Source organism: Phoxinus phoxinus, assembly GCF_949152265.1.
Source record: "Phoxinus phoxinus genome assembly, chromosome: 21".
Lineage (NCBI taxonomy): Eukaryota > Metazoa > Chordata > Actinopteri > Cypriniformes > Leuciscidae > Phoxinus > Phoxinus phoxinus.
This window is the reverse complement of record NC_136896.1, coordinates 16,694,502-16,717,356: the sequence shown is the minus strand read 5'-3', so window position 1 is coordinate 16,717,356 and position 22,855 is coordinate 16,694,502. Positions and strand designations below refer to the sequence as shown.

Here is a 22,855-nt window from a genome sequence, read left to right as displayed (position 1 = left end):
CTATAAGTGTACCGAGTTTCATATTATTACACGCAAGCGTGTTTGATTTATGGACCAAGTTTTCGGACCGCGTTCCAGGGGGCGCTGTCGAGCCCCCCTGCCACGCCCGGGTACCAGCTTCAGTCCGGCTCTAATGGCCGCGGGTTCTGACATTTGTGCAAAGTTTCAAGAGTTTTTGAGCACGTTAAGGCCCCCAAAAGTGCCCAAAAGGTAGTAATATAATAATAATAAAGAAGAATAATCCGGAGGAAAACAATAGGGCCTTCGCCTTTTCAAGGCTTGGGCCCTAATAAAGAAGAAGAAGAAGAATTAAAGCTGCAAGCAGCGATGAAAGGGCCCTCGCACCCGTGCCACCGCCACCCGGTGGCTTTAGGAAGACAGAGCACGGTGGGCAATGTGCATTTAAGTAGGTAAAAATAGGAGTAGTATGTCAAAGTCAGTTACAAAAATGTCCTTTATCATGGGTATAATAGCATGCGTTATCACTCAGATAAGTGTTGCTAGCATGTTTTAGCATGTTTCTAGCATGTTTTGAACTCAATGGCATATTAAATATGTCGCTAGCAATGCATCACAGTTTAAAACGTGTCACTTCCTGTCGACAGTAGGTGGCGCTATTACTTTAACTTAAAATTGTCATGTAGATGTGTTCAGGGCAGGACTCTTATCAAACATGTGAAGTTTGGGGCAGATTGGACATTGTCTTCTTCAGTAACAATAACTTCCCGTTTCATTGCATTAGCATGCTTTAGCACTTAGCTAAGAATTGCTAGCATGTTTTAACAGGTTTCTAACATGTTTATTACTCAATGGCATATTTAATATGTTGCTAGTACTGCATCACAGTGTTAACCATGTCACTTCCTGTTGCCAGTAGGTGGCGCTATTACTATAACTGAAAAGTGTCATGTAGATGTGTTCAGGGCAGAACTCTTATCAAACGTGTGAAATTGGGGCAAATTGAACATTCAATGCCTGACAGCAAATTCCTATTTAATTGCAGGAATAGCATGCTTTAGCACTTAGCTAATGTTTGTTAGCATGTTTTAGCATGGTTCCCGTGTGTTGTTAACATGTTCAGCACTTGCTGGCAATTTTTTATATGTTATTAGGAGTCCAAAATGGTGTTAAACATGACACTTCCTGTTGCCAGCAGGTGGCGCTATTACTCTAACTGATTATTCTCATGTAGATGTGTTCAGGGCAGGACTCTTATCAAACCTGTGAAGTTTGGGGCAGATTGGACATTGCCTACTTGAGTAACAACAACTTCCTGTTTCATTGCATTAGCATGCTTTAGCACTTAGCTAAGAATTGCTAGCATGTTTTAACATGTTTCTAACATGTTTATAACTCAATGGTTTATTTAATATGTTGCTAGTACAGCATCACAGTGTTAAACATGTCACTTCCTGTTGCCAATAGGTGGCGCTATTACTATAACTGAATATTCTCATGTAAATGTGTTCAGGACAGAACTCTTATCAAACGTGTGAAGTTTGGGGCAGATTGGGCATTCAATGCCTGAGTTACAGCAAATTCCTATTTAATTGCAGTAATAGCATGCTTTAGCACTTAGCTAATGTTTGCTAGCATGTTTTAGCATGTTTCTAGTATGGTGTTAACATGTTTAGCACTTGCTGGCAATTTTGTATATGTTAATTAGGAGTCCAAAACGGTGTTAAACATGTCACTTCCTGTTGCCAGCAGGTGGCGCTATGACTGTAACTGAATTTGAGCATGGTCATGTGTTCAGGACAGAACGCTTATCAAACGTGTGAAGTTTGGGGCAGATTGGACATTGTTTGCCTTAGTTACAGCAACTTCCTGTTTCATGGCGAAACATCAAAATTTGTCAGGCCGCCGAGGACACGCCCTTCGACGAAAACTCTAGATCTTCGCAATTTAACGTCGCAAAGGCCTTAAGATTACACTCACCAAATTTGAAGATGATCAGATTAAAACTGTAGGAGGAGTTCGTTAAAGTACGAGGCCTGAAAATGCCAAAAACTGCACAAAAATCAGAGAGGAAGTTCAAAATGGCTGACTTCCTGTTGTGTTTAAGGCTATGCTCCAAGAGACTTTTTTGTAGGTATTGGGTCATTACATGTATGTACCGAATTTCGTACACGTACGTGAAACGTAGCGGGAGGCGCACTCCGTTGAACCTTTATAGGTGGCGCTATCGAGCCATTTTACCCCGCCCAATTGTGAAACGCATATCAGATGTCAATTTTCGCCAGTTCTGACGCGTGTGCAAATTTCCGTGAGTTTTCGTGCATGTTTAGGCCCTCAAAAATGCGATTAAATGCGGAAAATAATAATAATAATTAAAGCTGCAAGCAGCGATGAAAGGGCCCTCGCACCCGTGCCACCGCCACCCGTTGGCTTTAGGAAGACAGAGCACGGTGGGCAATGTGCATTTAAGTAGGTAAAAATAGGAGGAGTATGTCAAAGTCAGTCACAAAAATGTCCTTTATTATGGGTATAATAGCATGCGTTATCACTCAGATAAGTGTTGCTAGCATGTTTTAGCATGTTTCTAGCATGTTTAGAACTCAATGGCATATTAAATATGTCGCTAGTAGGCTAATGCATCACAGTGTAAAACGTGTCACTTCCTGTCGACAGTAGGTGGCGCTATTACTTTAACTTAAAGTTGTCATGTAGATGTGTTCAGGGCAGGACTCTTATCAAACGTGTGAAGTTTGGGGCAGATTGGACATTGCCTTCTTCAGTAACACCAACTTCCTGTTTCATTGCATTAGCGTGCTTTAGCACTTAGCTAAGAATTGCTAGCATGTTTTAACATGTTTCTAACATGTATATAACTCAATGGCATATTTAATATGTTGCTAGTACTGCATCACAGTGTTAAACATGTCACTTCCTGTTGCCAGTAGGTGGCGCTATTGCTATAACTGAAAAGTGTCATGTAGATGTGTTCAGGGTAGGACTCTTATCAAACGTGTGAAGTTTGGGGCAGATTGGACATTGCCTACTTGAGTAACACTAACTTCCTATTTCATTGCATTAGCATGCTTTAGCACTTAGCTAAGAATTGCTAGCATGTTTAAACAGGTTTCTAACATGTTTATTGCTCAATGGCATATTTAATATGTTGCTAGTACTGCATCACACTGTTAAACATGTCACTTCCTGTTGCCAGTAGGTGGCGCTATTGCTATAACTGAAAAGTGTCATGTAGATGTGTTCAGGGCAGGACTCTTATCAAACGTGTGAAGTTTGGGGCAGATTGGACATTGCCTACTTGAGTAACACCAACTTCCTGTTTCATTGCATTAGCATGCTTTAGCACTTAGCTAAGAATTGCTAGCATGTTTTAACATGTTTCAAACATGTTTATAACTCAATGGAATATTTAATATGTTGCTAGTACAGCATCACAGTGTTAAACATGTCACTTCCTGTTGCCAGTAGGTGGCGCTATTACTATAACTGAATATTCTCATGTAAATGTGTTCAGGGCAGAACTCTTATCAAACGTGTGAAGTTTGGGGCAGATTGAACATTCAATGCCTGAGTTATAGCAAATTCCTATTTAATTGCAGTAATAGCATGCTTTAGCACTTAGCTAATGTTTGCTAGCATGTTTTAGCATGTTTCTAGTATGTTGTTAACATGTTAAGCACTTGCTGGCAATTTTTTATATGTTATTAGGAGTCCAAAACAGTGTTAAACATGTCACTTCCTGTTGCCAGCAGGTGGCGCTATGACTGTAACTGACTTTGAGCATGGTCATGTGTTCAGGACAGAACTCTTATCAAACGTGTGAAGTTTGGGGCAGATTGGACATTGTTTGCCTGAGTTACAGCAACTTCCTGTTTCATGGCGAAACATCAAAATTTGTCAGGCCGCCGAGGACACGCCCTTCGACGAAAACTCTAGATCTTCGCAATTTAACGTCGCAAAGGCCTTAAGATTACACTCACCAAATTTGAAGATGATCAGATTAAAACTGTAGGAGGAGTTCGTTAAAGTACGAGGCCTGAAAATGGCAAAAACTGCACAAAAATCAGAGAGGAAGTTCAAAATGGCTGACTTCCTGTTGTGTTTAAGGCTATGCTCCAAGAGACTTTTTTGTAGGTATTGGGTCATTACATGTATGTACCGAATTTCGTACACATACGTGAAACGTAGCGGGAGCCGCACTCCGTTGAACCTTTATAGGTGGCGCTATCGAGCCATTTTGCCCCGCCCAATTCTGAAACGCATATCAGATGTCAATTTTCGCCAGTTCTGACACGTGTGCAAATTTTCGTGAGTTTTTGTGCATGTTTAGGCCCTCAAAAATGTGATTAAATGCGGAAAATAATAATAATAATAATAATTAAAGCTGCAAGCAGCGATGAAAGGGCCCTCGCACCCGTGCCAACCGCCACCCGGTGGATTTAGGAAGACAGAGCACGGTGGGCATTGTGCATTTAAGTAGGTAAATATAGGAGTATGTCAAAGTCAGTTACAAAAATTTCCTTTATTATGGGGATAATAGCATGCGTTATCACTCAGATAAGTGTTGCTAGCATGTTTTAGCATGTTTCTAGCATGTTTAGAACTCAATGGCATATTAAATATGTCGCTAGCAATGCATCACAGTTTAAAACGTGTCACTTCCTGTCGACAGTAGGTGGCGCTATTACTTTAACTTAAAATTGTCATGTAGATGTGTTCAGGGCAGGACTCTTATCAAACGTGTGAAGTTTGGGGCCGATTGGACATTGCCTTCTTCAGTTACAACAACTTCCCGTTTCATTGCATTAGCGTGCTTTAGCACTTAGCTAAGAATTGCTAGCATGTTTTAACATGTTTCTAACATGTATATAACTCAATGGCATATTTAATATGTTGCTAGTAATGCATCGCAGTGTTAAACATGTCACTTCCTGTTGCCAGTAGGTGGCGCTATTACTATAACTGAAAAGTGTCATGTAGATGTGTTCAGGGCAGGACTCTTATCAAACGTGTGAAGTTTGGGGCCGATTGGACATTGCCTTCTTGAGTAACAACAACTTCCTCTTTCATTGCATTAGCATGCTTTAGCACTTAGCTAAGAATTGCTAGCATGTTTTAACAGGTTTCTAACATGTTTATAACTCAATGGTTTATTTAATATGTTGCTAGTACAGCATCACAGTGTTAACCATGTCACTTCCTGTTGCCAGTAGGTGGCGCTATTACTATAACTGAAAAGTGTCATGTAGATGTGTTCAGACCAGAACTCTTCTCAAACGTGTGAAGTTTGGGGCATATTGGACATTCAATGCCTGAGTTACAGCAAATTCCTATTTAATTGCATTGATAGCATGATTTAGCACCTAGCTAATGTTTGCTAGCATGTTTTAGCATGTTTCTAGTATGTTGTTAACATGTTTAACACTTGCTGGCACTTTTTTGTATGTTATTAGGAGTCCAAAACAGTGTTAAACATGTCACTTCCTGTTGCCAGTAGGTGGCGCTATTACTATAACTGAATATTCTCATGTAAATGTGTTAAACATGAGAATATTCAAACGTGTGAAGTTTGGGGCAGATTAAACATCCAATGCCTGAGTTACAGCAAATTCCTATTTAATTGCATTGATAGCATGATTTAGCACCTAGCTAATGTTTGCTAGCATGTTTTAGCATGTTTCTAGTATGTTGTTAACATGTTTAACACTTGCTGGCATTTTTTTGTATGTTATTAGGAATCCAAAACAGTGTTAAACATGTCACTTCCTGTTGCCAGCAGGTGGCGCTATGACTGTAACTGAATTTGAGCATGGTCATGTGTTCAGGACAGAACGCTTATCAAACGTGTGAAGTTTGGGGCAGATTGGACATTCAATGCCTGAGTTACAGCAAATTCCTATTTAATTGCAGTAATAGCATGCTTTAGCACTTAGCTAATGTTTGCTAGCATGTTTTAGCATGTTTCTAGTATGTTGTTAACATGTTAAGCACTTGCTGGCAATTTTTTATATGTTATTAGGAGTCCAAAACAGTGTTAAACATGTCACTTCCTGTTGCCAGCAGGTGGCGCTATGACTGTAACTGAATTTGAGCATGGGCATGTGTTCAGGACAGAACTCTTATCAACCGTGTGAAGTTTGGGGCAGAATGGACATTGTTTGCCTGAGTTACAGCAACTTCCTGTTTCAAGGCGAAACATCAAAATTTGTCAGGCCGCCGAGGACACGCCCTTCGACGAAAACTCTAGATCTTCGCAATTTAACGTCGCAAAGGCCTTAAGATTACACTCACCAAATTTGAAGATGATCAGATTAAAACTGTAGGAGGAGTTCGTTAAAGTACGAGGCCTGAAAATGGCAAAAACTGCACAAAAATCAGAGAGGAAGTTCAAAATGGCTGACTTCCTGTTGTGTTTAAGGCTATGCTCCAAGAGACTTTTTTGTAGGTATTGGGTCATTACATGTATGTACCGAATTTCGTACACATACGTGAAACGTAGCGGGAGGCGCACTCTGTTGAACCTTTATAGGTGGCGCTATCGAGCCATTTTACCCCGCCCAATTCTGAAACGCATATCAGATGTCAATTTTCGCCAGTTCTGACGCGTGTGCAAATTTTCGTGAGTTTTCGTGCATGTTTAGGCCCTCAAAAATACGATTAAATGCGGAAAATAATAATAATAATAATAATAATAATAATAAACAGAGCAATTCCAATAGTGTCCTCGCACCATCGGTGCTCGGGCCCTAATAAACAGAGCAATTCCAATAGTGTCCTCGCACCATCGGTGCTCGGGCCCTAATAATAAATATAGCTGCAAGCAGCGATTACGGGCCCAAGCCGGTGGCACCGCCACCCCGGTGCCTTTAGTTGCACTAAAGGCACCGAGGTGGCGGTGCCACCGGCTTGGGCCCTCCATCGCTGCTTGCAGCTATATTTATATATATATATATATATATATATATATATATATATATATATATATATATATAAAAACCGCCACCCCGGTGCCTTTAGGGTTCCTGTGCACGACGGGCAATAACGTAACTCCGCTTTGACTGTCGAGAAGAAGTCTGCTTTAGAGCTTGCATCAGTGTGGGTTCTGCAAAAGTGCGCATCGAGGGCACATATCAACCACAAAGTATGCGTGAGCACCCTTCTGAAACCTAAAATGAAAAATAAGACACCCTACAGTCTCATGGACTTAACGGCCACATGAAATCAGCAGCCATTGTAAGTACACAACACCGAAAATTCCTATGAAGTGTGGTATATATATTCATTGAAATTACTGTACTTTAAAACACTTGTTTAAAAGAAAAAACACATGTATACATAGTATAAAACACTAGATGGCACAATATACCTAGTTTTAATAGTCTTTCTGCCCCCCTCCCCACACACACAGAGACAGGGGGGGCTGTCTGTGTGTGTGCCCTCCCTCCCCTCCCCACACAGACACACACAGGGGGGCTGTCTATGTGTGTGTGTGTGCCCTCCCTCCCCTCCCCACACAGACACACACACACACACACACACACACACACACACACACACACACACACACACACACACACACACACACACACACACACACACACACACACACACACACACACACACACACACAGAATGGCTGGGGGAACTCTGTCAGAGAGAGGCAGAGAGAGACAAAACCACATTCAAACCAAAATATCTGACTTCCTGTTGGTCGGAGCTAATGACTGTAAATCAGAAAGTTGTCCGGCTCGATGTGCACAATATACATACCAAGTTTTGTGACTGTAGGTAAAACTAACCCCCCCACTTTTGTCAAAAGTAACACTTCCTGCTGCCAGTTGGTGGCGCTATAACTTTGACTCACATTAGTTACATCCATGTGATCGCTCTCTTACAACAAACACGCTACTGAAGTTTCATCAAGATCAATTAATGTATGAAGACGTTATAACACATCGTGTTTCTCTTTTCTCGCCATAATTTCGTTTCCTCACCACGGCCAAACTGTTCGAGATATCAAAAATCCGTCAGCAATTTAGTATCCTCAATGTCTTGACGTCATGCTGACCGAGTTTGGTTGCGATTGGATGAATTTTCTAGAAAGAGTGTTTCAAATTCCAGGGGCATGCGTTTTCATACCACCCACAATAGCCGACTTCCTGTTGGGCTGGCGTAAAACTTAGAGCACGAAAGTTGTTCGGCCCGATGAGATCTAAATGTGTACCGAGTTTCATATTATTACATGCAAGCGTGTTTGATATATACGGACAAGTGTTTGAATCCCATTCCAGGGGGCGCTGTCGAGCCCCCCTGCCACGCCCGGGTACCAGCTTCAGCCGCGGGTTCTGACCTGTGTGCAAAATTTCAAGAGTTTTCGAGCACGTTAAGGGCCCCAAAAGTTAGGGATGCATCGATCCGATATTCAGTATCGGTATCGGCTCCGATATTGCCATTTTTGCCAGATCGGGTATCGGTCAGACGAGGCCGATCCAAATCCGATATTGTGCGTATACTATTCTGTGCTATTGTTAAGCCCCACAAAAGGCACAAAAACATTATAAAGCACCATAAAGTTGTCGTGCACTATATTATAAGTGTTCGGAAGCCATTATATAGTATAATGTGAGATAGAAATTAATATTTAAGTCATTAAATTCAAGATCACGTTCACTTTTCCCTCCGCTGCGGCTGTCAGTCATTCTCCATTCAGCATCAAGCAGTGCGTCACGTTCGGTTACGAGTCAACACGATGAAAAACTCTCTCCAAGATGATTCAAAGTTACTATAATTATACTTGATCTGTAGATAAAGGGCTATGGTTTTGCATTAAACAACTTTATCTTGCTGGACTTTATTGCTGTACCTTAATCATGTTAACGTTACTTTCTACCGGGTGTCTCTCACAACACTGGAGTAGAGTCAGAGCATTATAATTGTTCTTCACGCGCAGAGTAACTGACATTTAAAACTGTTTAAAGAAAATGCTCTGTTTAAAGAAACTATTGCATAGATGGATAGATACTGTATAATACACTACGCATCAATATGCCTTTCCTTTGTGATTTGAACTTTTCAATGCGGAATCGACGCGCTGCGCGCTGTGACTCGTGTTGCTTCATGCGCATCATTCTGCGCTCGCGATGCGCATAAGCGCTGTGTGCCGCACTGTACTGGAGCCTTTCATATCATAATACAGCGACGCAATGAACGATTATTTCTAGTTCTGTCCTATCTATCATATGTTGCTGCCTCATTAAACCGCTGTGCTATAAATTTAAAACATGTCTCAATTTTATAGTAGGCCTAGGCTATATATAAAATAATGAATCTTTTTGATTTTTGTTATCTTGTTTTTCATGAATGTATTTTACAACAATACAAAGAGCAATGTGTAACGTTTTACCAAATTTAGTGTTACACTTATTGTCTCATATTTGTTCCCCACTAAATGTTTTTTTCATGTTCAGATTTAATACAATTATTGTGCACTTGTGATTTTTTTTTTGGCTAAATTTTACTGCTGAATTATCCACTAATCTAGTTTATAATAGCATTTTTGTCACAGATTATGATCATATTTTTTTTTATTTGTTGTTTTTCTTTATAATGAAGTTGTCTGTATTAAGTAGATTGTGTTTAACACAAAATAGTGACTATCAGTTCAACACACAGAGTTATAGAAATTCTACTTGATTAAAAATAAAAAACTGTGCTGGTATCGGATTGGTATCGGTATCGGTCGATACTCAGAATGTTTGGTATCGGATCGGATCGATTCTGAAAAAATGGTATCGTTGCATCCCTAAAGTGCCCGAGATTTTGCACACAGCAGAGACAGGGTTAAACTAAACTAGCCCCCCTCCTCACACACACACACATACACAGATCCCCCCCTCCCCTCCCCACCCCACACAGACAGACACACACACACAGAATGCCAGAGAGACAGAGAGAGACACAATTCACATTGAAACCACAATATCTGACTTTCTGTTGGTCGGAGCTAATGACTGTAAATTAGAAAGTTGTTTGGCTTGATAAGATCAATACACACGCTGAGTTTTGTAACTGTAGGTAAAACTATAACTAAGTTATAACACACTTTATGCATCCTTTTTTAATCATAAATGCGTTTCCTCGCCACGGCCAAACCGTTCGAGATATCAAAAATCCGTCCGCAATTTAGCATCCTCCATGTCTTGACTTCATGCACACCGAGTTTCGTGGTCATCGGATGAATTCTCTGGGAGAAGTGTTTCAAATGCCAGAACATGCGTTTCCATACAGCCCATAATAGCCGACTTCCTGTTGGACTGGCGTAAAACTTAGAGCACGAAAGTTGTTCGGCCCGATGAGATCTATATGTGTACCGAGTTTCATATTATTACATGCAAGCGTGTTTGAGATATGGACATGTTTTTGAATCCCATTCCAGGGGGCGCTGTCGAGCCCCCCTGCCACGCCCGGGTCCCAGCTTCAGCGCGGCTCTAATGGCCGCGGGTTCTGACATTTGTGCAAAGTTTCAAGAGTTTTTGAGCACGATAAGGCCCCCAAAAGTGCCCAAAAGGTAGTAAAATAATAATAATAATAAAGAAGAAGAAGAAGAAGAATAATAAATAATAATCCTAAGAAAAACAATAGGGCCTTCGCCTTTTCAAGGCTTGGGCCCTAATAAACAGAGCAATTCCAATAGTGTCCTCGCACCATCGGTGCTCGGGCCCTAATAAATAATAATCCCAAGAAAAACAATAGGGCCTTCGCCTTTTCAAGGCTTGGGCCCTAATAATAGTTAAGAAGAATAATCCTTTGGAAAACAATAGGGCCTTCGCCTTTTCAAGGCTTGGGCCCTAATTAAACAAAAATAAATTAAGTTACCCAAGCAGCCAAAGTAAAAGCTAAACTGCAGCAAAATCAGTGCTGTCTTAGTATTATTTATATAATAATAAACTATTTTATAGCGCTTTTAGATCTCAAGGCCCTTTACACAATAAACATACAAAGAGAAAAAAAAAAAAAAAAAATGTAGGCTAGGCCTATATAGGCTATATATATATATATATATATATATATATATATATATATATAATGTACACAAAACAAAAGAACACACTGGAATAAAAAATAATTCAAATCATTGGGGAAAAACTAACCTAAAAAAGTGGATTTAAAAATGCTTAGTTTTTTTGCATCTTTAATATATCGGCTACTATTAATTCATATTTATTTTTTATATTTTCATTCCATTTTCATTTTTAGCAATTGGTAAAAAATTAAATAGAGAAATGCTATACACCGTGTAAGGATTAACAACATTTGCATATCATAGAACCATTTTTAGCTGGTGAAATATTGTTTTGGTTGCCGACAATTCATTTAAAATAAAAAAACACTTCACAAGAGCATAAATCTCGCATACAATCAGTACCAGAGAATTTGAATTCAGACATTCATCATTTGCGTTGACATGAAGTGGAGAATGTTAGGAGTCTAGTGCACACAGAGCTTCCCGTATAAAGTTACACCTGCTGTGTGTGTGTGTGTGACTCACGAGTTGTCTGAAGACTGCAGATCTATTAGGTTGTTTACGCTCATTCAAGAGTTTCAGTTTCACCAAGAGAGTCAAAGACATACAAACATGATGCAAAAACGTGCAATGCATTTAACCTTTCGGACATGCAGATGATTAGATCATCATTAGACCCTTCCTCCTGGGCCTGCAGTATCTGACATGAAGTGCTCAACATGTAAACCTCACTGTCTTACCATAAACATCAAGTAACGTTATTGATCTGCACACATCACAGCTCAATGTTTACAGACAATCCTGGAAGTTAGCATGCAACTAGCCTACTGCAAGTATCCAATATTTCGCGATATACAAGCAATTTAAAGCTCAGCCAAGAATATTTAAACTATATCGCGTTCATGTTTTTGTTTTAGCGTGTAACGTTATATCATTAAATTACAGTCATGTATCAATGGCTCAATCCTCGCATCATCAAACACAGGCTATCACGAAAACTCCAGCGCTACACATTAAATCATTTACTGTCAAATGATGTCGCTTCTTACCCTGTTCCCAATAGCTGCGTCTAGCTTGCTTGTCGTAGCCCCTTGATTTAATGCTCCATAACTGTCCTTGATGTGGTCACCCATGTATCCAGGCATTGATTCTGTTTTTCTTTGGGACTGAAGTTTTTTTTTTTTTTTTTTTTTGAGGAAGTAAGATGGCCGCTGCTGGTATGTTAGTCTGAACTCAGTGACGCAAACAGAGGTGTGAGAGCCAGTCACCATCAGAGGGAGCTATTGTTAATGTATATGAATTTATTATAATATAACTGTTCATTTACATAATATTAGTTAAAGGTACAGTTAACCCCCAAAATTATTAAACTATTTCTATAGAAAAAGTCTATGTCGTGTAGATGTCGTTTTGGAACATCAAAGGCGAGTAAATGGCAGAAATAGACTATAGCCTCAATGATTTGAGTGAGTAAATCATGGGCTAATAATTTCAGAAATACTTTATTTAAAAAATGTTAACATTTTATATGAGTGGAAATATGTGGAAATGTCCCTCCAGCCAATGCCAAAATAAAGCAAATAACTGTATTTAAATTTCTAGTTACCTACAATACACACTATGACTACAACTACATCACAAATCGTTACAAAACTACAATTGAAAAGTTTGATTCTAACATACAAGTTATTTAAATATTCCGTACAGTATTCAGTATTCATACAATAATTAATTCATTGCTTAAACAACAATTCCAAAATAAATATAAATATAAAACCCCATTTGACAAGGCACAATTACCAAACCTGAGAATACAGCGCAAAATACTTTTCTTTTCTTCTTTTTTTAAAGATCTCTACTTGCTCTTCTGAACAGGCACTACATTCATGGAATTGTGCAGGAATTCATAAAGCTGCCTGGCATTGTTGTTACTACCCAATATCTCACTGAGCCTTTCCTGGCTAAATGTTATAAGGTCAGCCAAGCAGGAAGCGTGCTTTAAAAGGCTCTTGAAATTTTTTACATTGACTCCAGGCATACGAAGCAAGAAGTCGTAAGGTCCGGGATTGTACAGGTCTGCTGACTCCGTCACGGTCTCCGACTCCGCTGTAATGGCCTGAGCTGCAGCGGCGTCAGGCTCTGCGCGGCCGTTTTTAAGCTCCTGAAACAGCTCTGCTGTCACATAGGGAGACGGGCACCAGAGCAGCCTCAAGCGAGGGAAATGGAGGCTGAGGAGGGTCAGTTTGGAGGTGACGTCGCTGGCAGAGATCTCCTGGCGAAAGTCACTGCGGGCCACAAGGGAGAAAGGCTTTGCGGGGTCAAACTCGATAAGCAGCACAGGGCGACGATAGAATCGAGACATAGAGAGGCATTGTGTGTAGAGACGCCCACTCTGCAGGGAACCAATGAGGTCACTGACACTTTTGCGCTCTACGCAGATCTCAGAAGTCAATATGTAGTCGCCGACCTCTAAGGTGACCGGTTCAATGTCGAGACCACGTCGATGCAGAAGGGAAGGGAGCTCACTGCGGAACTCTCTCATGTCAACAATAATTCGATGAGGCTCTTTAACCTCTTCACGACCCCCTAATTAAAGAGAGAAAAAATGTTTGCAAAAGGTATTCAACTTCAAGTTTATCCACAATTGTTATTCTGGCAGGAACCAATAATCTGATAATAACATTAATGTTATAGCCCATAACTGATAAATGGTTGAGATTTACAATTCTATTACAATTCTCTTCTAGACTATTTTGTCTAAATTAAAGGGGTCATGAACAGCATTTTATTTTTAATTATTTTATAATGTTTCCTGAGGTGCACTTATATGTTAGTATGATTTATACTAATAATATTTATAATTTAGAAATAAAAGTTGCAACTTGAGTTTTGTCCTATCACGAATGCTTTCATCATAATTAACAGTGCAAACTTAATGTAAATAAGACTCATTGTGCAGTGTAGACAGTGGCATTGATTATAACGGGAGTTTTGGCGAGAGTCCAGAATTCAATCACTGATAAACTCGTGCTGTGTGATTGACAGCTCCAGCAATTATAAAGTCGGTTTTTCAGTGCATTATTACGTTATAATGTGACAAAAAAAAAAGGTATTTGGAGCTTGATTTCAATAAAAGATAACAAGGATGTTTTGGGTTCTGAAACGTACAGGATGTTTTTATAGTACTATGACTCTTGCATGTCAAAAGATCCAGGAAAATGTTCATCTTCCAATTCATGACCCCTTTCAATTCTACAAATGAACTTAGGCATCACAACATTATGTACATGTGTATTTCAGGTTGAATGGTGGAGGTTTACCTGCTTTGCGGGTGTTGGTGGCGGCACTGGCGGGTTCCTGACTGCGGACAAGATCTAGATTGGTGTCCTCTCTACCTTCTCTTTCTTCTGGCACAACCATACTGGCTTTTTCCCTATTTTAAAGAGAAAAAAAGCAGCTTTTAAAATGAGTGGTGTCACAAAAAATACGAATGGCATTGAAACTCTCAATTTCTCAGAAAACAGGATATATTCAGCTAACCTTATGAGGTGCTCAAATGCTTGTTTTTCTTTGCTCAAAACTGTAAGATACCTCTGTTCTTCTGTCGAGCCTCCATATATAAGAAAATACACACTAAGAGGAAAAAAAGAATTCAAGTTAAATAATTATTTATATAAATAATATATATATATATAGTTCAAATGTTTGGAGAAAGTATCTTTTTTTTTGTAAGAAATTAATACTTTTATTAATTTATATTCCTCAAGGATGCATTAAATTGATCAGAAGTGACAGTAAAGACATTTATAATGTTGCAAAATATTAATTTGCTCCATGCCAGTATACACACCGTAGAGGTTTTCCTGGCCTGCAAGCTTTATAAATCTCCAGTTGCCGCACAAAACTGAGTTCAGCATCATACAAAACAACAAACATGGGATCAACCTCATGCAACACCCGCGTCAAACTGTAGGGGTCACTGCAACCCTTCAGTGGGTGAATGACAGTCAGGGGCTCTTTAAGAATTCCATAATAGTCATCCGAAGAGAGATCGAGAAGAATCTCTTCTTCTTCCTCTTCCTCCTCTTCAGCCAGTCCTCCCTCATCTTCACTGTTCCCAATCAGGTCCTTTTCAGCTCTAGCTTCCTGACCCTCCATCTGAGAGACTCTCGACGGTCTCTTGGTCTTTGTTGGTCTCTTTGAGTTGGCTCTGGGTTTTTTCGGCCGCCCATTCTTCCCTTTGCTCTTAGCACAGTCCTTCTTGGACCAGCCTTTGTCAAGCTTCAATAGATCAGGATGAGGATCTTCTTTCCCAATGGTGCGTGAGTAAAGGCGATTCAGAAGGTGTTCTGCTCCTTTTTGGATATATTCCTTCAGCTGAGCACATGTTCGGTCATCACTGGCACATATCAACACACGGCCTGATGTACAGAGAACAAATTTGACTTAGGCCCTGTTTACACCTGGTATTAAGATGCAATTTGGTCGATCGGATCACAAGGAGACGAGGGAGACATTCCTAATTACACCTGACGTCTCTTTTGTCCACTTTCAACCACTTCTGTCCTGATTTCTTTGAGTACGCTTTGAACTAAACTTGGGTCTTCAGCCGACAAAGTTTAAATCCCATCTGGCTTGTGCGCTTCCCATAATGTTTAAGCATTAGGTCATAAGGCGGAGAGCAGGCGGTCTTTTGTTGCTGTTCGAATGCATTTGACCACATGACTAGGAAAGCAATCCGGTCGAAATCCTCTGGAAGTGGTTGAAAGTGGACAAGCTCAAAACGCTTTAGACCCCGTTTACACTGGAACCAAAATGCATCTTAATAGCAGGTGTAAACAAGACCTTGATGCTTTGCATACAAATGCTAGTCATGAAACGCTTTACTGTTAAATGATTTTACCTGGTTCACGCTCAGAGCTGCTGTTTTCTTTCTCAATCTCCTGTAGCACCTCTGTTAGCGCTTCCCACTTTGGATTTTTCTCAAGCACAAGCTCTCTTTTTGGAGGGGCTAGTTTTACACACAAATAAGAAGATACTAGCATATGTGTTTAAAAATGGAAATATGTAAACACCATTTAAAAGAAACATTATACATCAAACATATTGTACCTAGGGCACTTAGTTTCTGGTCAGTCTCTCCAACTTTCAGTTTCTTCTTTGACTCCTGAATGCGATACACGCGGCTGCGAGCATTTACAAACATTGATGTGCTTGAGTCAAGGAATAACCAACCTGATTCAGAATAGAACAAAAAGAATCAGGTGACTTTTCAGACTATGGTTTGACTTTGCACCATCTCTGAAGAGTTTAAATAGAGCAACAGATCAGCTGACTGTACCTGAATTACTACCAAAGCTTTTCTGGCTGGTTCTCAAAGACTCCAGCAGATTGAGGAAGGTGACACAGTCATACTGAGTGAGGTAGAGAAGAAGAGTTCTTAAAATCTTCATGTCCTGAACGAGAGACTTGGTCCTGGACCCAAGCTGATGCCACAGTGGGTCAAGGTAATGACGAATTGTCTACATATGGAAAAACATGATTATTGTCATTTAGAATATTTACGTATCATTATTAATATCCAAAGTCATAATATAAGATGTAAGATCTAAAAGGTATAGAGTCAAAAATGTACAAATGAATGAGGATTTCTCACTTTATCAAAGGAAGTGCCCAGGCTGTTCTCCAGAGAGAGGTCTTCTGCCTCCAGAGTGGGATTGTAGCGCTTCAGCTCTTTCAAGCAGGCATTCATGATGTCCAAAATAGAGCTCTGAATGGCTCTCATTGCTGGAGTCGAAGACACATGCAGCTCCACCACATCCGGCTTGTGTTTGTCTAGCGTTGTGTTTACTGATGCTTGGAATCTAGCAAATAAAATCATATTGCAAACACATAAGATTTAGAAAACTTTCACTTCCAAAAATCATAAATACTCAGAGTACTATCTATGAAAAAAATAAAAAAAATAAAGCCATCATACCTTGGCCAAAGAAAAAGCTTCTTCACAAACAGGTTTCTCATGACTCGCTCGACTTTACAGAAGCCAGAAGAGAAGGATGTGGCCTTGTCCGTGAAGGCCTTGATGAACCCAGTCTTGTTTTTCTGCCGATAAAGCCTTAGAATGAAAGCCTCCTGACAAGACTCAATGATCTTATGGGCGCGATACACCAAGATTCCTGTGCAAACACACAATAATAATATCATTCAGTCCAGAAACACAACTTCTTTATAGTTCAATTGTAATGGAAACAGCTTCATCTTCCCAACAACGTTCCTCCGACCTGTTATGAGGTGAGAAGGAATTCTGTCCGTAAGGAAGTCCACAACGAGGATGCGGCTGGTCACAAAGAGAACTCCTCCTTTAGTGTATACGTTATATCTGTCAGCGCTCTGCACATCACTGGTCACAGTCTGGGGAAGATGGCTCACTCCTTCAGCACGGAGCTGCTCTGTAAAATACTCCTTCAACAGGCATACACATTCATCATTATTATTGAATCACTTTAACCCTATAAAGCCTACTGTATCATACGGCCCAAGCACCGATGCTGTGAACATATTTAAACTCTTTTAGGTTTTAAAATATATTTTGTCTTAAGTTCTACAAACTGTCATTTCATATGTCAGAGTTAGGCTAAGTAATGGGTAAGGTACAACAATGCAGTGTATATAATGAACATGATTAGTGTGTAGACGCTGTAACTTTTCTAACCTTTCATTCAATACAAGCATTTTCTGTATGACGAGATACTTAATTTGCTTATGGCTTCCTGCTTGGATTTTTTAAAACTCCTAAAGTACTGTTATGTAACTATGCAAGCCTATTATTTTCACATAAAGAAAATCATGCTTTGTTAAATCATAATTACGACATAAAAAGTCATAATTGTGAGATAAAATTATTACATAAAAAGGTGAAACTATGAGATAAAGTAAACATTGACATAAAAAGTCAAATACGGGACAATTGGACACCTTATGACATAAATTATGAGAAACCAAGTCAATATGAGATAAAGGTAGGTCATAACTATGCCTTTTTATGTCATACTCATGAATTACCAAACATGATTTGTTTTCTTATTTCTTATGTTTATTTTAAATATTCTCCATTCAATTTAACCCTATAAAACTACTGTCTCATATTTAGGCCTGAGCAGATGCTGTGAACATATTCAAACCTTCTTTTTTTTTTAGATTTAAAAAGAAAATGTCCAAAGGTTCTACAAACTGTAATTTCATATGTCAGGGTTAAGTAATAATGTGTCGTCGAGTACAACAATGCAGTGCATATAATGAAAATGATTAGTGTGTTGTGTATATTGTAGACTTTTCTAACCTTTCATTCAATACAACCACTTTATCACATTTGAGCTTCTTTACAGGTCACTTATGAAGATATAAAACTGCATGCATAGATATTATACAATAATTAGCTAAATGTAAAATACGTATTCATATCACACTGCTGTACTTCTTGATTTGCCATGTCAGTAAACTCTATCCTCTCTTTCTGTAGATCAATAGCAGTATACGAGGATAAATCGGCCTGTCGCACCTGTTCAGGAGTGGTTGTGTTTAATAAGAGCACCAGACTGCCCTCCTCTGAATACACCCTCATGAAGTGTAAGAGGATGCGGTCGATCCCCAGTCCCTCAGCTGTGACCAGCAGCCCGTCTGTGCTGAACACACTCACAAACATCTCCGTCTCATACTCCAGCAGCGGATTCATTTTTAAAGCAATGATCTAACGTTAGAGTTCAAGTAAGTTACGGAAATAACGTTACTGATTCTGTGTCTGGTATGCTGGATGACATGCATACATAACAATAACGTTACTCCTTGCAGTTCATCTACTGCATTTTAACAGGACGAGCCGAGGAATAAACCTAATATTTACTGCTAATATTTTGCCGGTAGTGCGCACAAAAAGAACTGAGCAAACCGTATTATGGTTACATTATTTAATATTACTTTACATCACACAAGTTTGACTCGTCCTCGATACGGTTTCAAAATAAAGCGTATTGTGTCACGTGATTTCACGCTGTTTATAATGTTATTTTATAGTAGCGCCACCTGCTGCACTGGAGGTAAAAACACAAACACCCAAGAAGGAGCCCAGTTGTTCAAAAAGTTTAATCTGGATCATGTTTTGCTACCCAGGACCAGGTTATCCATCTTACTTTTGTGGCGATTTTTCAAAGCAAAATTGAAAGTGGATCACTCTTGTTCAACCTACACTTTTTCAGATTACCCAATCTGGATGACGTGGGTTTCCATTTGTATTTTCGATTTATTTTAAACAACCAGACCCCTACGGAACCACTAAAAGGACATTAGTGGAGAAATACAGGAGACATACAGGAGAAAATTATATATTTGAATATCTCGCAAACGTTTTGCATTCAAACGTTGCGAAGAACACAAAAGCAATTTTCCCTTGAACAAAAGCATTTACATTAATTTCCCCTCCCTTTTAATATTTTCCCTCCCACCACCATGTCCCTTTGAGTTTCACATGACCCGCAACAAAAACAAACAAAGGCTACATTCAGGATGCAATTGAAACTTTCGACTGGATCACATCTGATGATTGTGCTAATGTAGTAGATTACATAGCCTACAGAATACATGATTATGAATGATTAAATTATCAAATAATGATTAAAAACACTTTTGTTTGAAATTGATAGCTGCGTGTTTGGGTAATTATTTTATTGAGCCAAAATCTCTTTCAGTAGGCTATACTGTACTAAACATTCTTAGCCTAATGTCTACTTCTACTTTATTAGGCTACTTAAACAGTTAAACTAATACTGGATAGTTTTTTTTATCCTTAATCCCCTGAAAAAGTTTATTTTATTATTATTATTATTATCAAAGGTATCCCAATAATATTACTAAAAAGTTTTGAACAACACACACTGACCAGTTAATATGAAATTGCTTTGAACTTATTTATTTTTTATGGAGGCTGAACTTCATGAAAAGTGCTTATGGCTTTCTGCTTGGATTTTTTTTTTTTTAACTCCTAAAATCCTGTTATGTATGCAAGCAGGGCCTAAAACTAACTTTTTGCCACACCTGCCAATGGCTGGTGACTTTAAAAAAAATACCGGCCAAAATTATTTTTTACCAGCCTATCAGGCAATTATGAAACCAAGTCTTTAGAAAATTCACAATTATCAATTTTAATTTGATACCACAGCTAAAACAATTAATTTAACTATAAATTTAATAGCCTACATTTTTAAAGACAAGTAAACAGTCCGTAATAAAATATACACAAAATCAGATTACAAGCAAAAGCACACATAAATACAATACAACAAAGAACAAATGAAACAAATGAATACAACCAATTAAATAAAAGCGTTCTTCAGTAAGGTTTAGTTTTCATTATATAAAGGCTAATCTAATAGATAACACTGCATGGTCTTTAAATCCTTTATATATGATTTTCCCCCTTTTCTCTTGGTTGTTTGATTAACATTAAAAAAGCAGACAGTAGCAGGATTATTAGGATGCTGCCACTTTAAGACCGAATGCACCCGACATAACCGACCATGTTTACTAGATACTCGCCAAGACGTTTTTTTTTTTCGGAGTGAATTTGTCCATTAAAGCAGGAAGGCATTGAAGAGAGCTCATCTTCACGCGTTGTCTGAGAGACTCGGCGGCTTCGGATGTTAAATGTAAATTTCCCACACAGCACGTGAGTAACATATTCACTTGTTTCACGTGTTCCACTTCCAGCTCTTGAATATTTCCATTAGAAAGGCTGAAACTTTCATGATGACGCAGTATGGGGTTATTATTGTTGCAATATTCCAAATAAATAGATTAATATTCACAAATAAATGTAAAGAGATTCACAAAAATGTATCGAATGCACAAATGAATAGATTAAGATCCACAAATAAATGTAAAGAGTTTCACAAAAAATATAAAATTCACAAATAAATAAAATGAGATTTGCAAATAAATAAAATATTTACAAATGTTTTCTTATTTTACAAACACAACTCTGCCTGGCATTTATTTGTGAATCGGTTCCTGTGCATTTGTAAATCGCTGCACACATTTGTGAATCGGTTCCTGTGCATTTGTAAATCGCTGCACACATTTGTGAATCGGTTCCTGTGCATTTGTGAATCCCCTCACGCATTTGTGGATTTTGAAACACTTCTAGCGCAGACGTGCAGAGAAATCCACAAATAGGTGGACTCCACCCACCGCCTACTCAAGCCAATCAGATAACGGCCACATCGAGCTGGCCAATCGTAGCACGTTATCGCTTCAACCAATCACGTTAGGCTTTACGCTCGGGGCAGGAAGTGGGAACTGACTGATTCTTGCATCAATGAAAGGAGCACTGGAGCGCAGTAGTAGCGCTGAACTGTGTGTGGTAAAAACACTCTGTTTTCAAAAGATTGTTGGAGTTTAAGGCCTCTTTATATTTCCATCAGGATACACTCAGGGAATTATGATAATCAGAGATCCCGAGCATCATGAACAGTCTCTACACCAGCAAGAGGCGCGACACAGCGCGTCAAAAGCAAAGTCTGTTCACTGCTGCCGCTGCAGTTTAAATCATGTAAAACTAGCATGTTTGAAATGTTAACACACATTCCCTATGTGACGTCTGCTTAGCTTTATATGCATAATCGTGCTCTTAACGGCTCTGATCGTAGCCTACTTATTGACTAGTGCTGGTTACTATCATATTTCGTGATAGTGTCACAGGTCGGGGCGGGCCAAGCCAGACTGCACCCACCCCTGGATTCCGGGAACCACCTCGAGGAACGTGTCAAGGACCAGACAGACAAGGAAATAAAAAGAATGAGTGCTTTATTGTATTAAAATTGGTCAATTGAATAAAGTCCTAATTAAAACTTCTTCTTGTGGCCAGGGCAGTTCGAGCGTCGCTGGACCTCCTGGGATGGAGGGAGAGGAACGATCGTGGCGGGCCGGGGGCTCGTTGAAGGGGGGCCCAAGGGGGATCCTCGCGCCGTCCAGGTAGGTCACTGGAACAATATGACAAGGATTAACGGTGCGACAGTATATGAACACTCAGCTGGGGTACCTTCTTCCTTTCCGTTTTCAGGCCGATGCTTCCTATGGAGGACGTGTGGAGACCCCCAGATGGAGAGGACACTTGGAGCGAGACGCTCCACTTGGTTGGACACCACCGGTCTTTCTCCCACCAGGTCGAATCTTGTCTTCGGCCAGGGCTTGACTTCGCTCCAGGAAAAGCAGAAGGATGGTGCAGCGGTTGTTACGTTCGGCAAGAGAGGACTGAAGTTGGAGACAGATCAACAATTCACTCGGTGTAATAATTCACTCGTGTCACACACTCCCAAACTCTCAACACCACTTCAGTGTTAGTGCATATAAACAACGGATCCAATACTCCTCACTTGCGTCCTTCCCACCGCTGACGATATTCATTAGGTCCTCGCTGACAAATCCTTCACTCCTTCCTTTCTCGTCCTCAGCTTCGATCTTCACCACTCCACGTCCAGCTTCAATAAAAAGAACAACCCGCTGACAAACACAGTACCACACGGGAGGAGAACCACCCCAGGCGGGGAGGAGAACCACCCCAGGCGGGGAGGAGAACCACCCCAGGCGGGGAGGAGAACCACCCCAGGCGGGGAGGAGAACCACCACAGTCTGTTTCCTCTCTGCTTTTAAAGCCCCATCTGAATATGTGTCTCTCTCACAGCGTTCCCTGTGATTGCCCCACACCTGCTGTCACTCAGGCAATTGGCCTCGCTGCCATGGCAACAAATTCACTGTGCCTTCACCAGTTCTTAGTCCCGTTCAGGTTTTTGTCACCCCGTGACAATAGTG

General features: G+C 39.8%; 2 protein-coding genes and 1 long non-coding RNA gene across 3 annotated transcripts in view; 1 reads left to right on the top strand and 2 right to left on the bottom strand.

Annotated features, from left to right (window-relative positions):
• The window catches only part of mrtfba (myocardin related transcription factor Ba), a 49,032-nt gene extending 36,762 nt beyond the window's left edge, over positions 1-12,270 (bottom strand). The window contains exon 1 of the mRNA XM_079594544.1: positions 12,046-12,270. The gene's annotated coding sequence lies outside the window, so the exon portion shown is untranslated. The remainder of the gene's footprint in view (positions 1-12,045) is intronic.
• On the bottom strand, positions 12,196-19,051 carry ercc4 (excision repair cross-complementation group 4). Its single transcript, XM_079594545.1, has 11 exons — positions 18,555-19,051; positions 17,278-17,458; positions 16,977-17,172; positions 16,653-16,860; positions 16,338-16,518; positions 16,109-16,231; positions 15,900-16,007; positions 14,847-15,417; positions 14,537-14,629; positions 14,317-14,429; positions 12,196-13,582 (listed from the first exon to the last, which is right to left on the bottom strand). The coding sequence occupies exons 1-11, from the start codon at positions 18,726-18,728 to the stop codon at positions 12,852-12,854; spliced, it is 2,679 nt and encodes an 892-aa protein (XP_079450671.1). The 5' UTR covers positions 18,729-19,051; the 3' UTR covers positions 12,196-12,851.
• Positions 19,052-21,854: 2,803 nt separating this feature from the next.
• LOC306989882 lies at positions 21,855-22,840 on the top strand. The gene is made up of 3 exons (XR_013795764.1): positions 21,855-22,018; positions 22,107-22,586; positions 22,653-22,840. It is a non-coding gene; the product is annotated as an uncharacterized lncRNA (long non-coding RNA).
• The last annotated feature ends 15 nt before the right edge of the window (positions 22,841-22,855 follow it).

Excerpts from the sequence above, each read along its gene's own strand:
- ercc4 (XM_079594545.1), bottom strand. The coding sequence starts at position 18,728 with ATGAATCCGCTGCTGGAGTATGAGACGGAGATGTTTGTGAGTGTGTTC. Across the intron at positions 17,459-18,554 it reads ACACAACCACTCCTGAACAG|GAGTATTTTACAGAGCAGCT; the intron begins GTGCGACAGGCC and ends TGCCTGTTGAAG. Across the intron at positions 16,232-16,337 it reads AAGCTTTGGTAGTAATTCAG|GTTGGTTATTCCTTGACTCA; the intron begins GTACAGTCAGCT and ends ATTCTGAATCAG.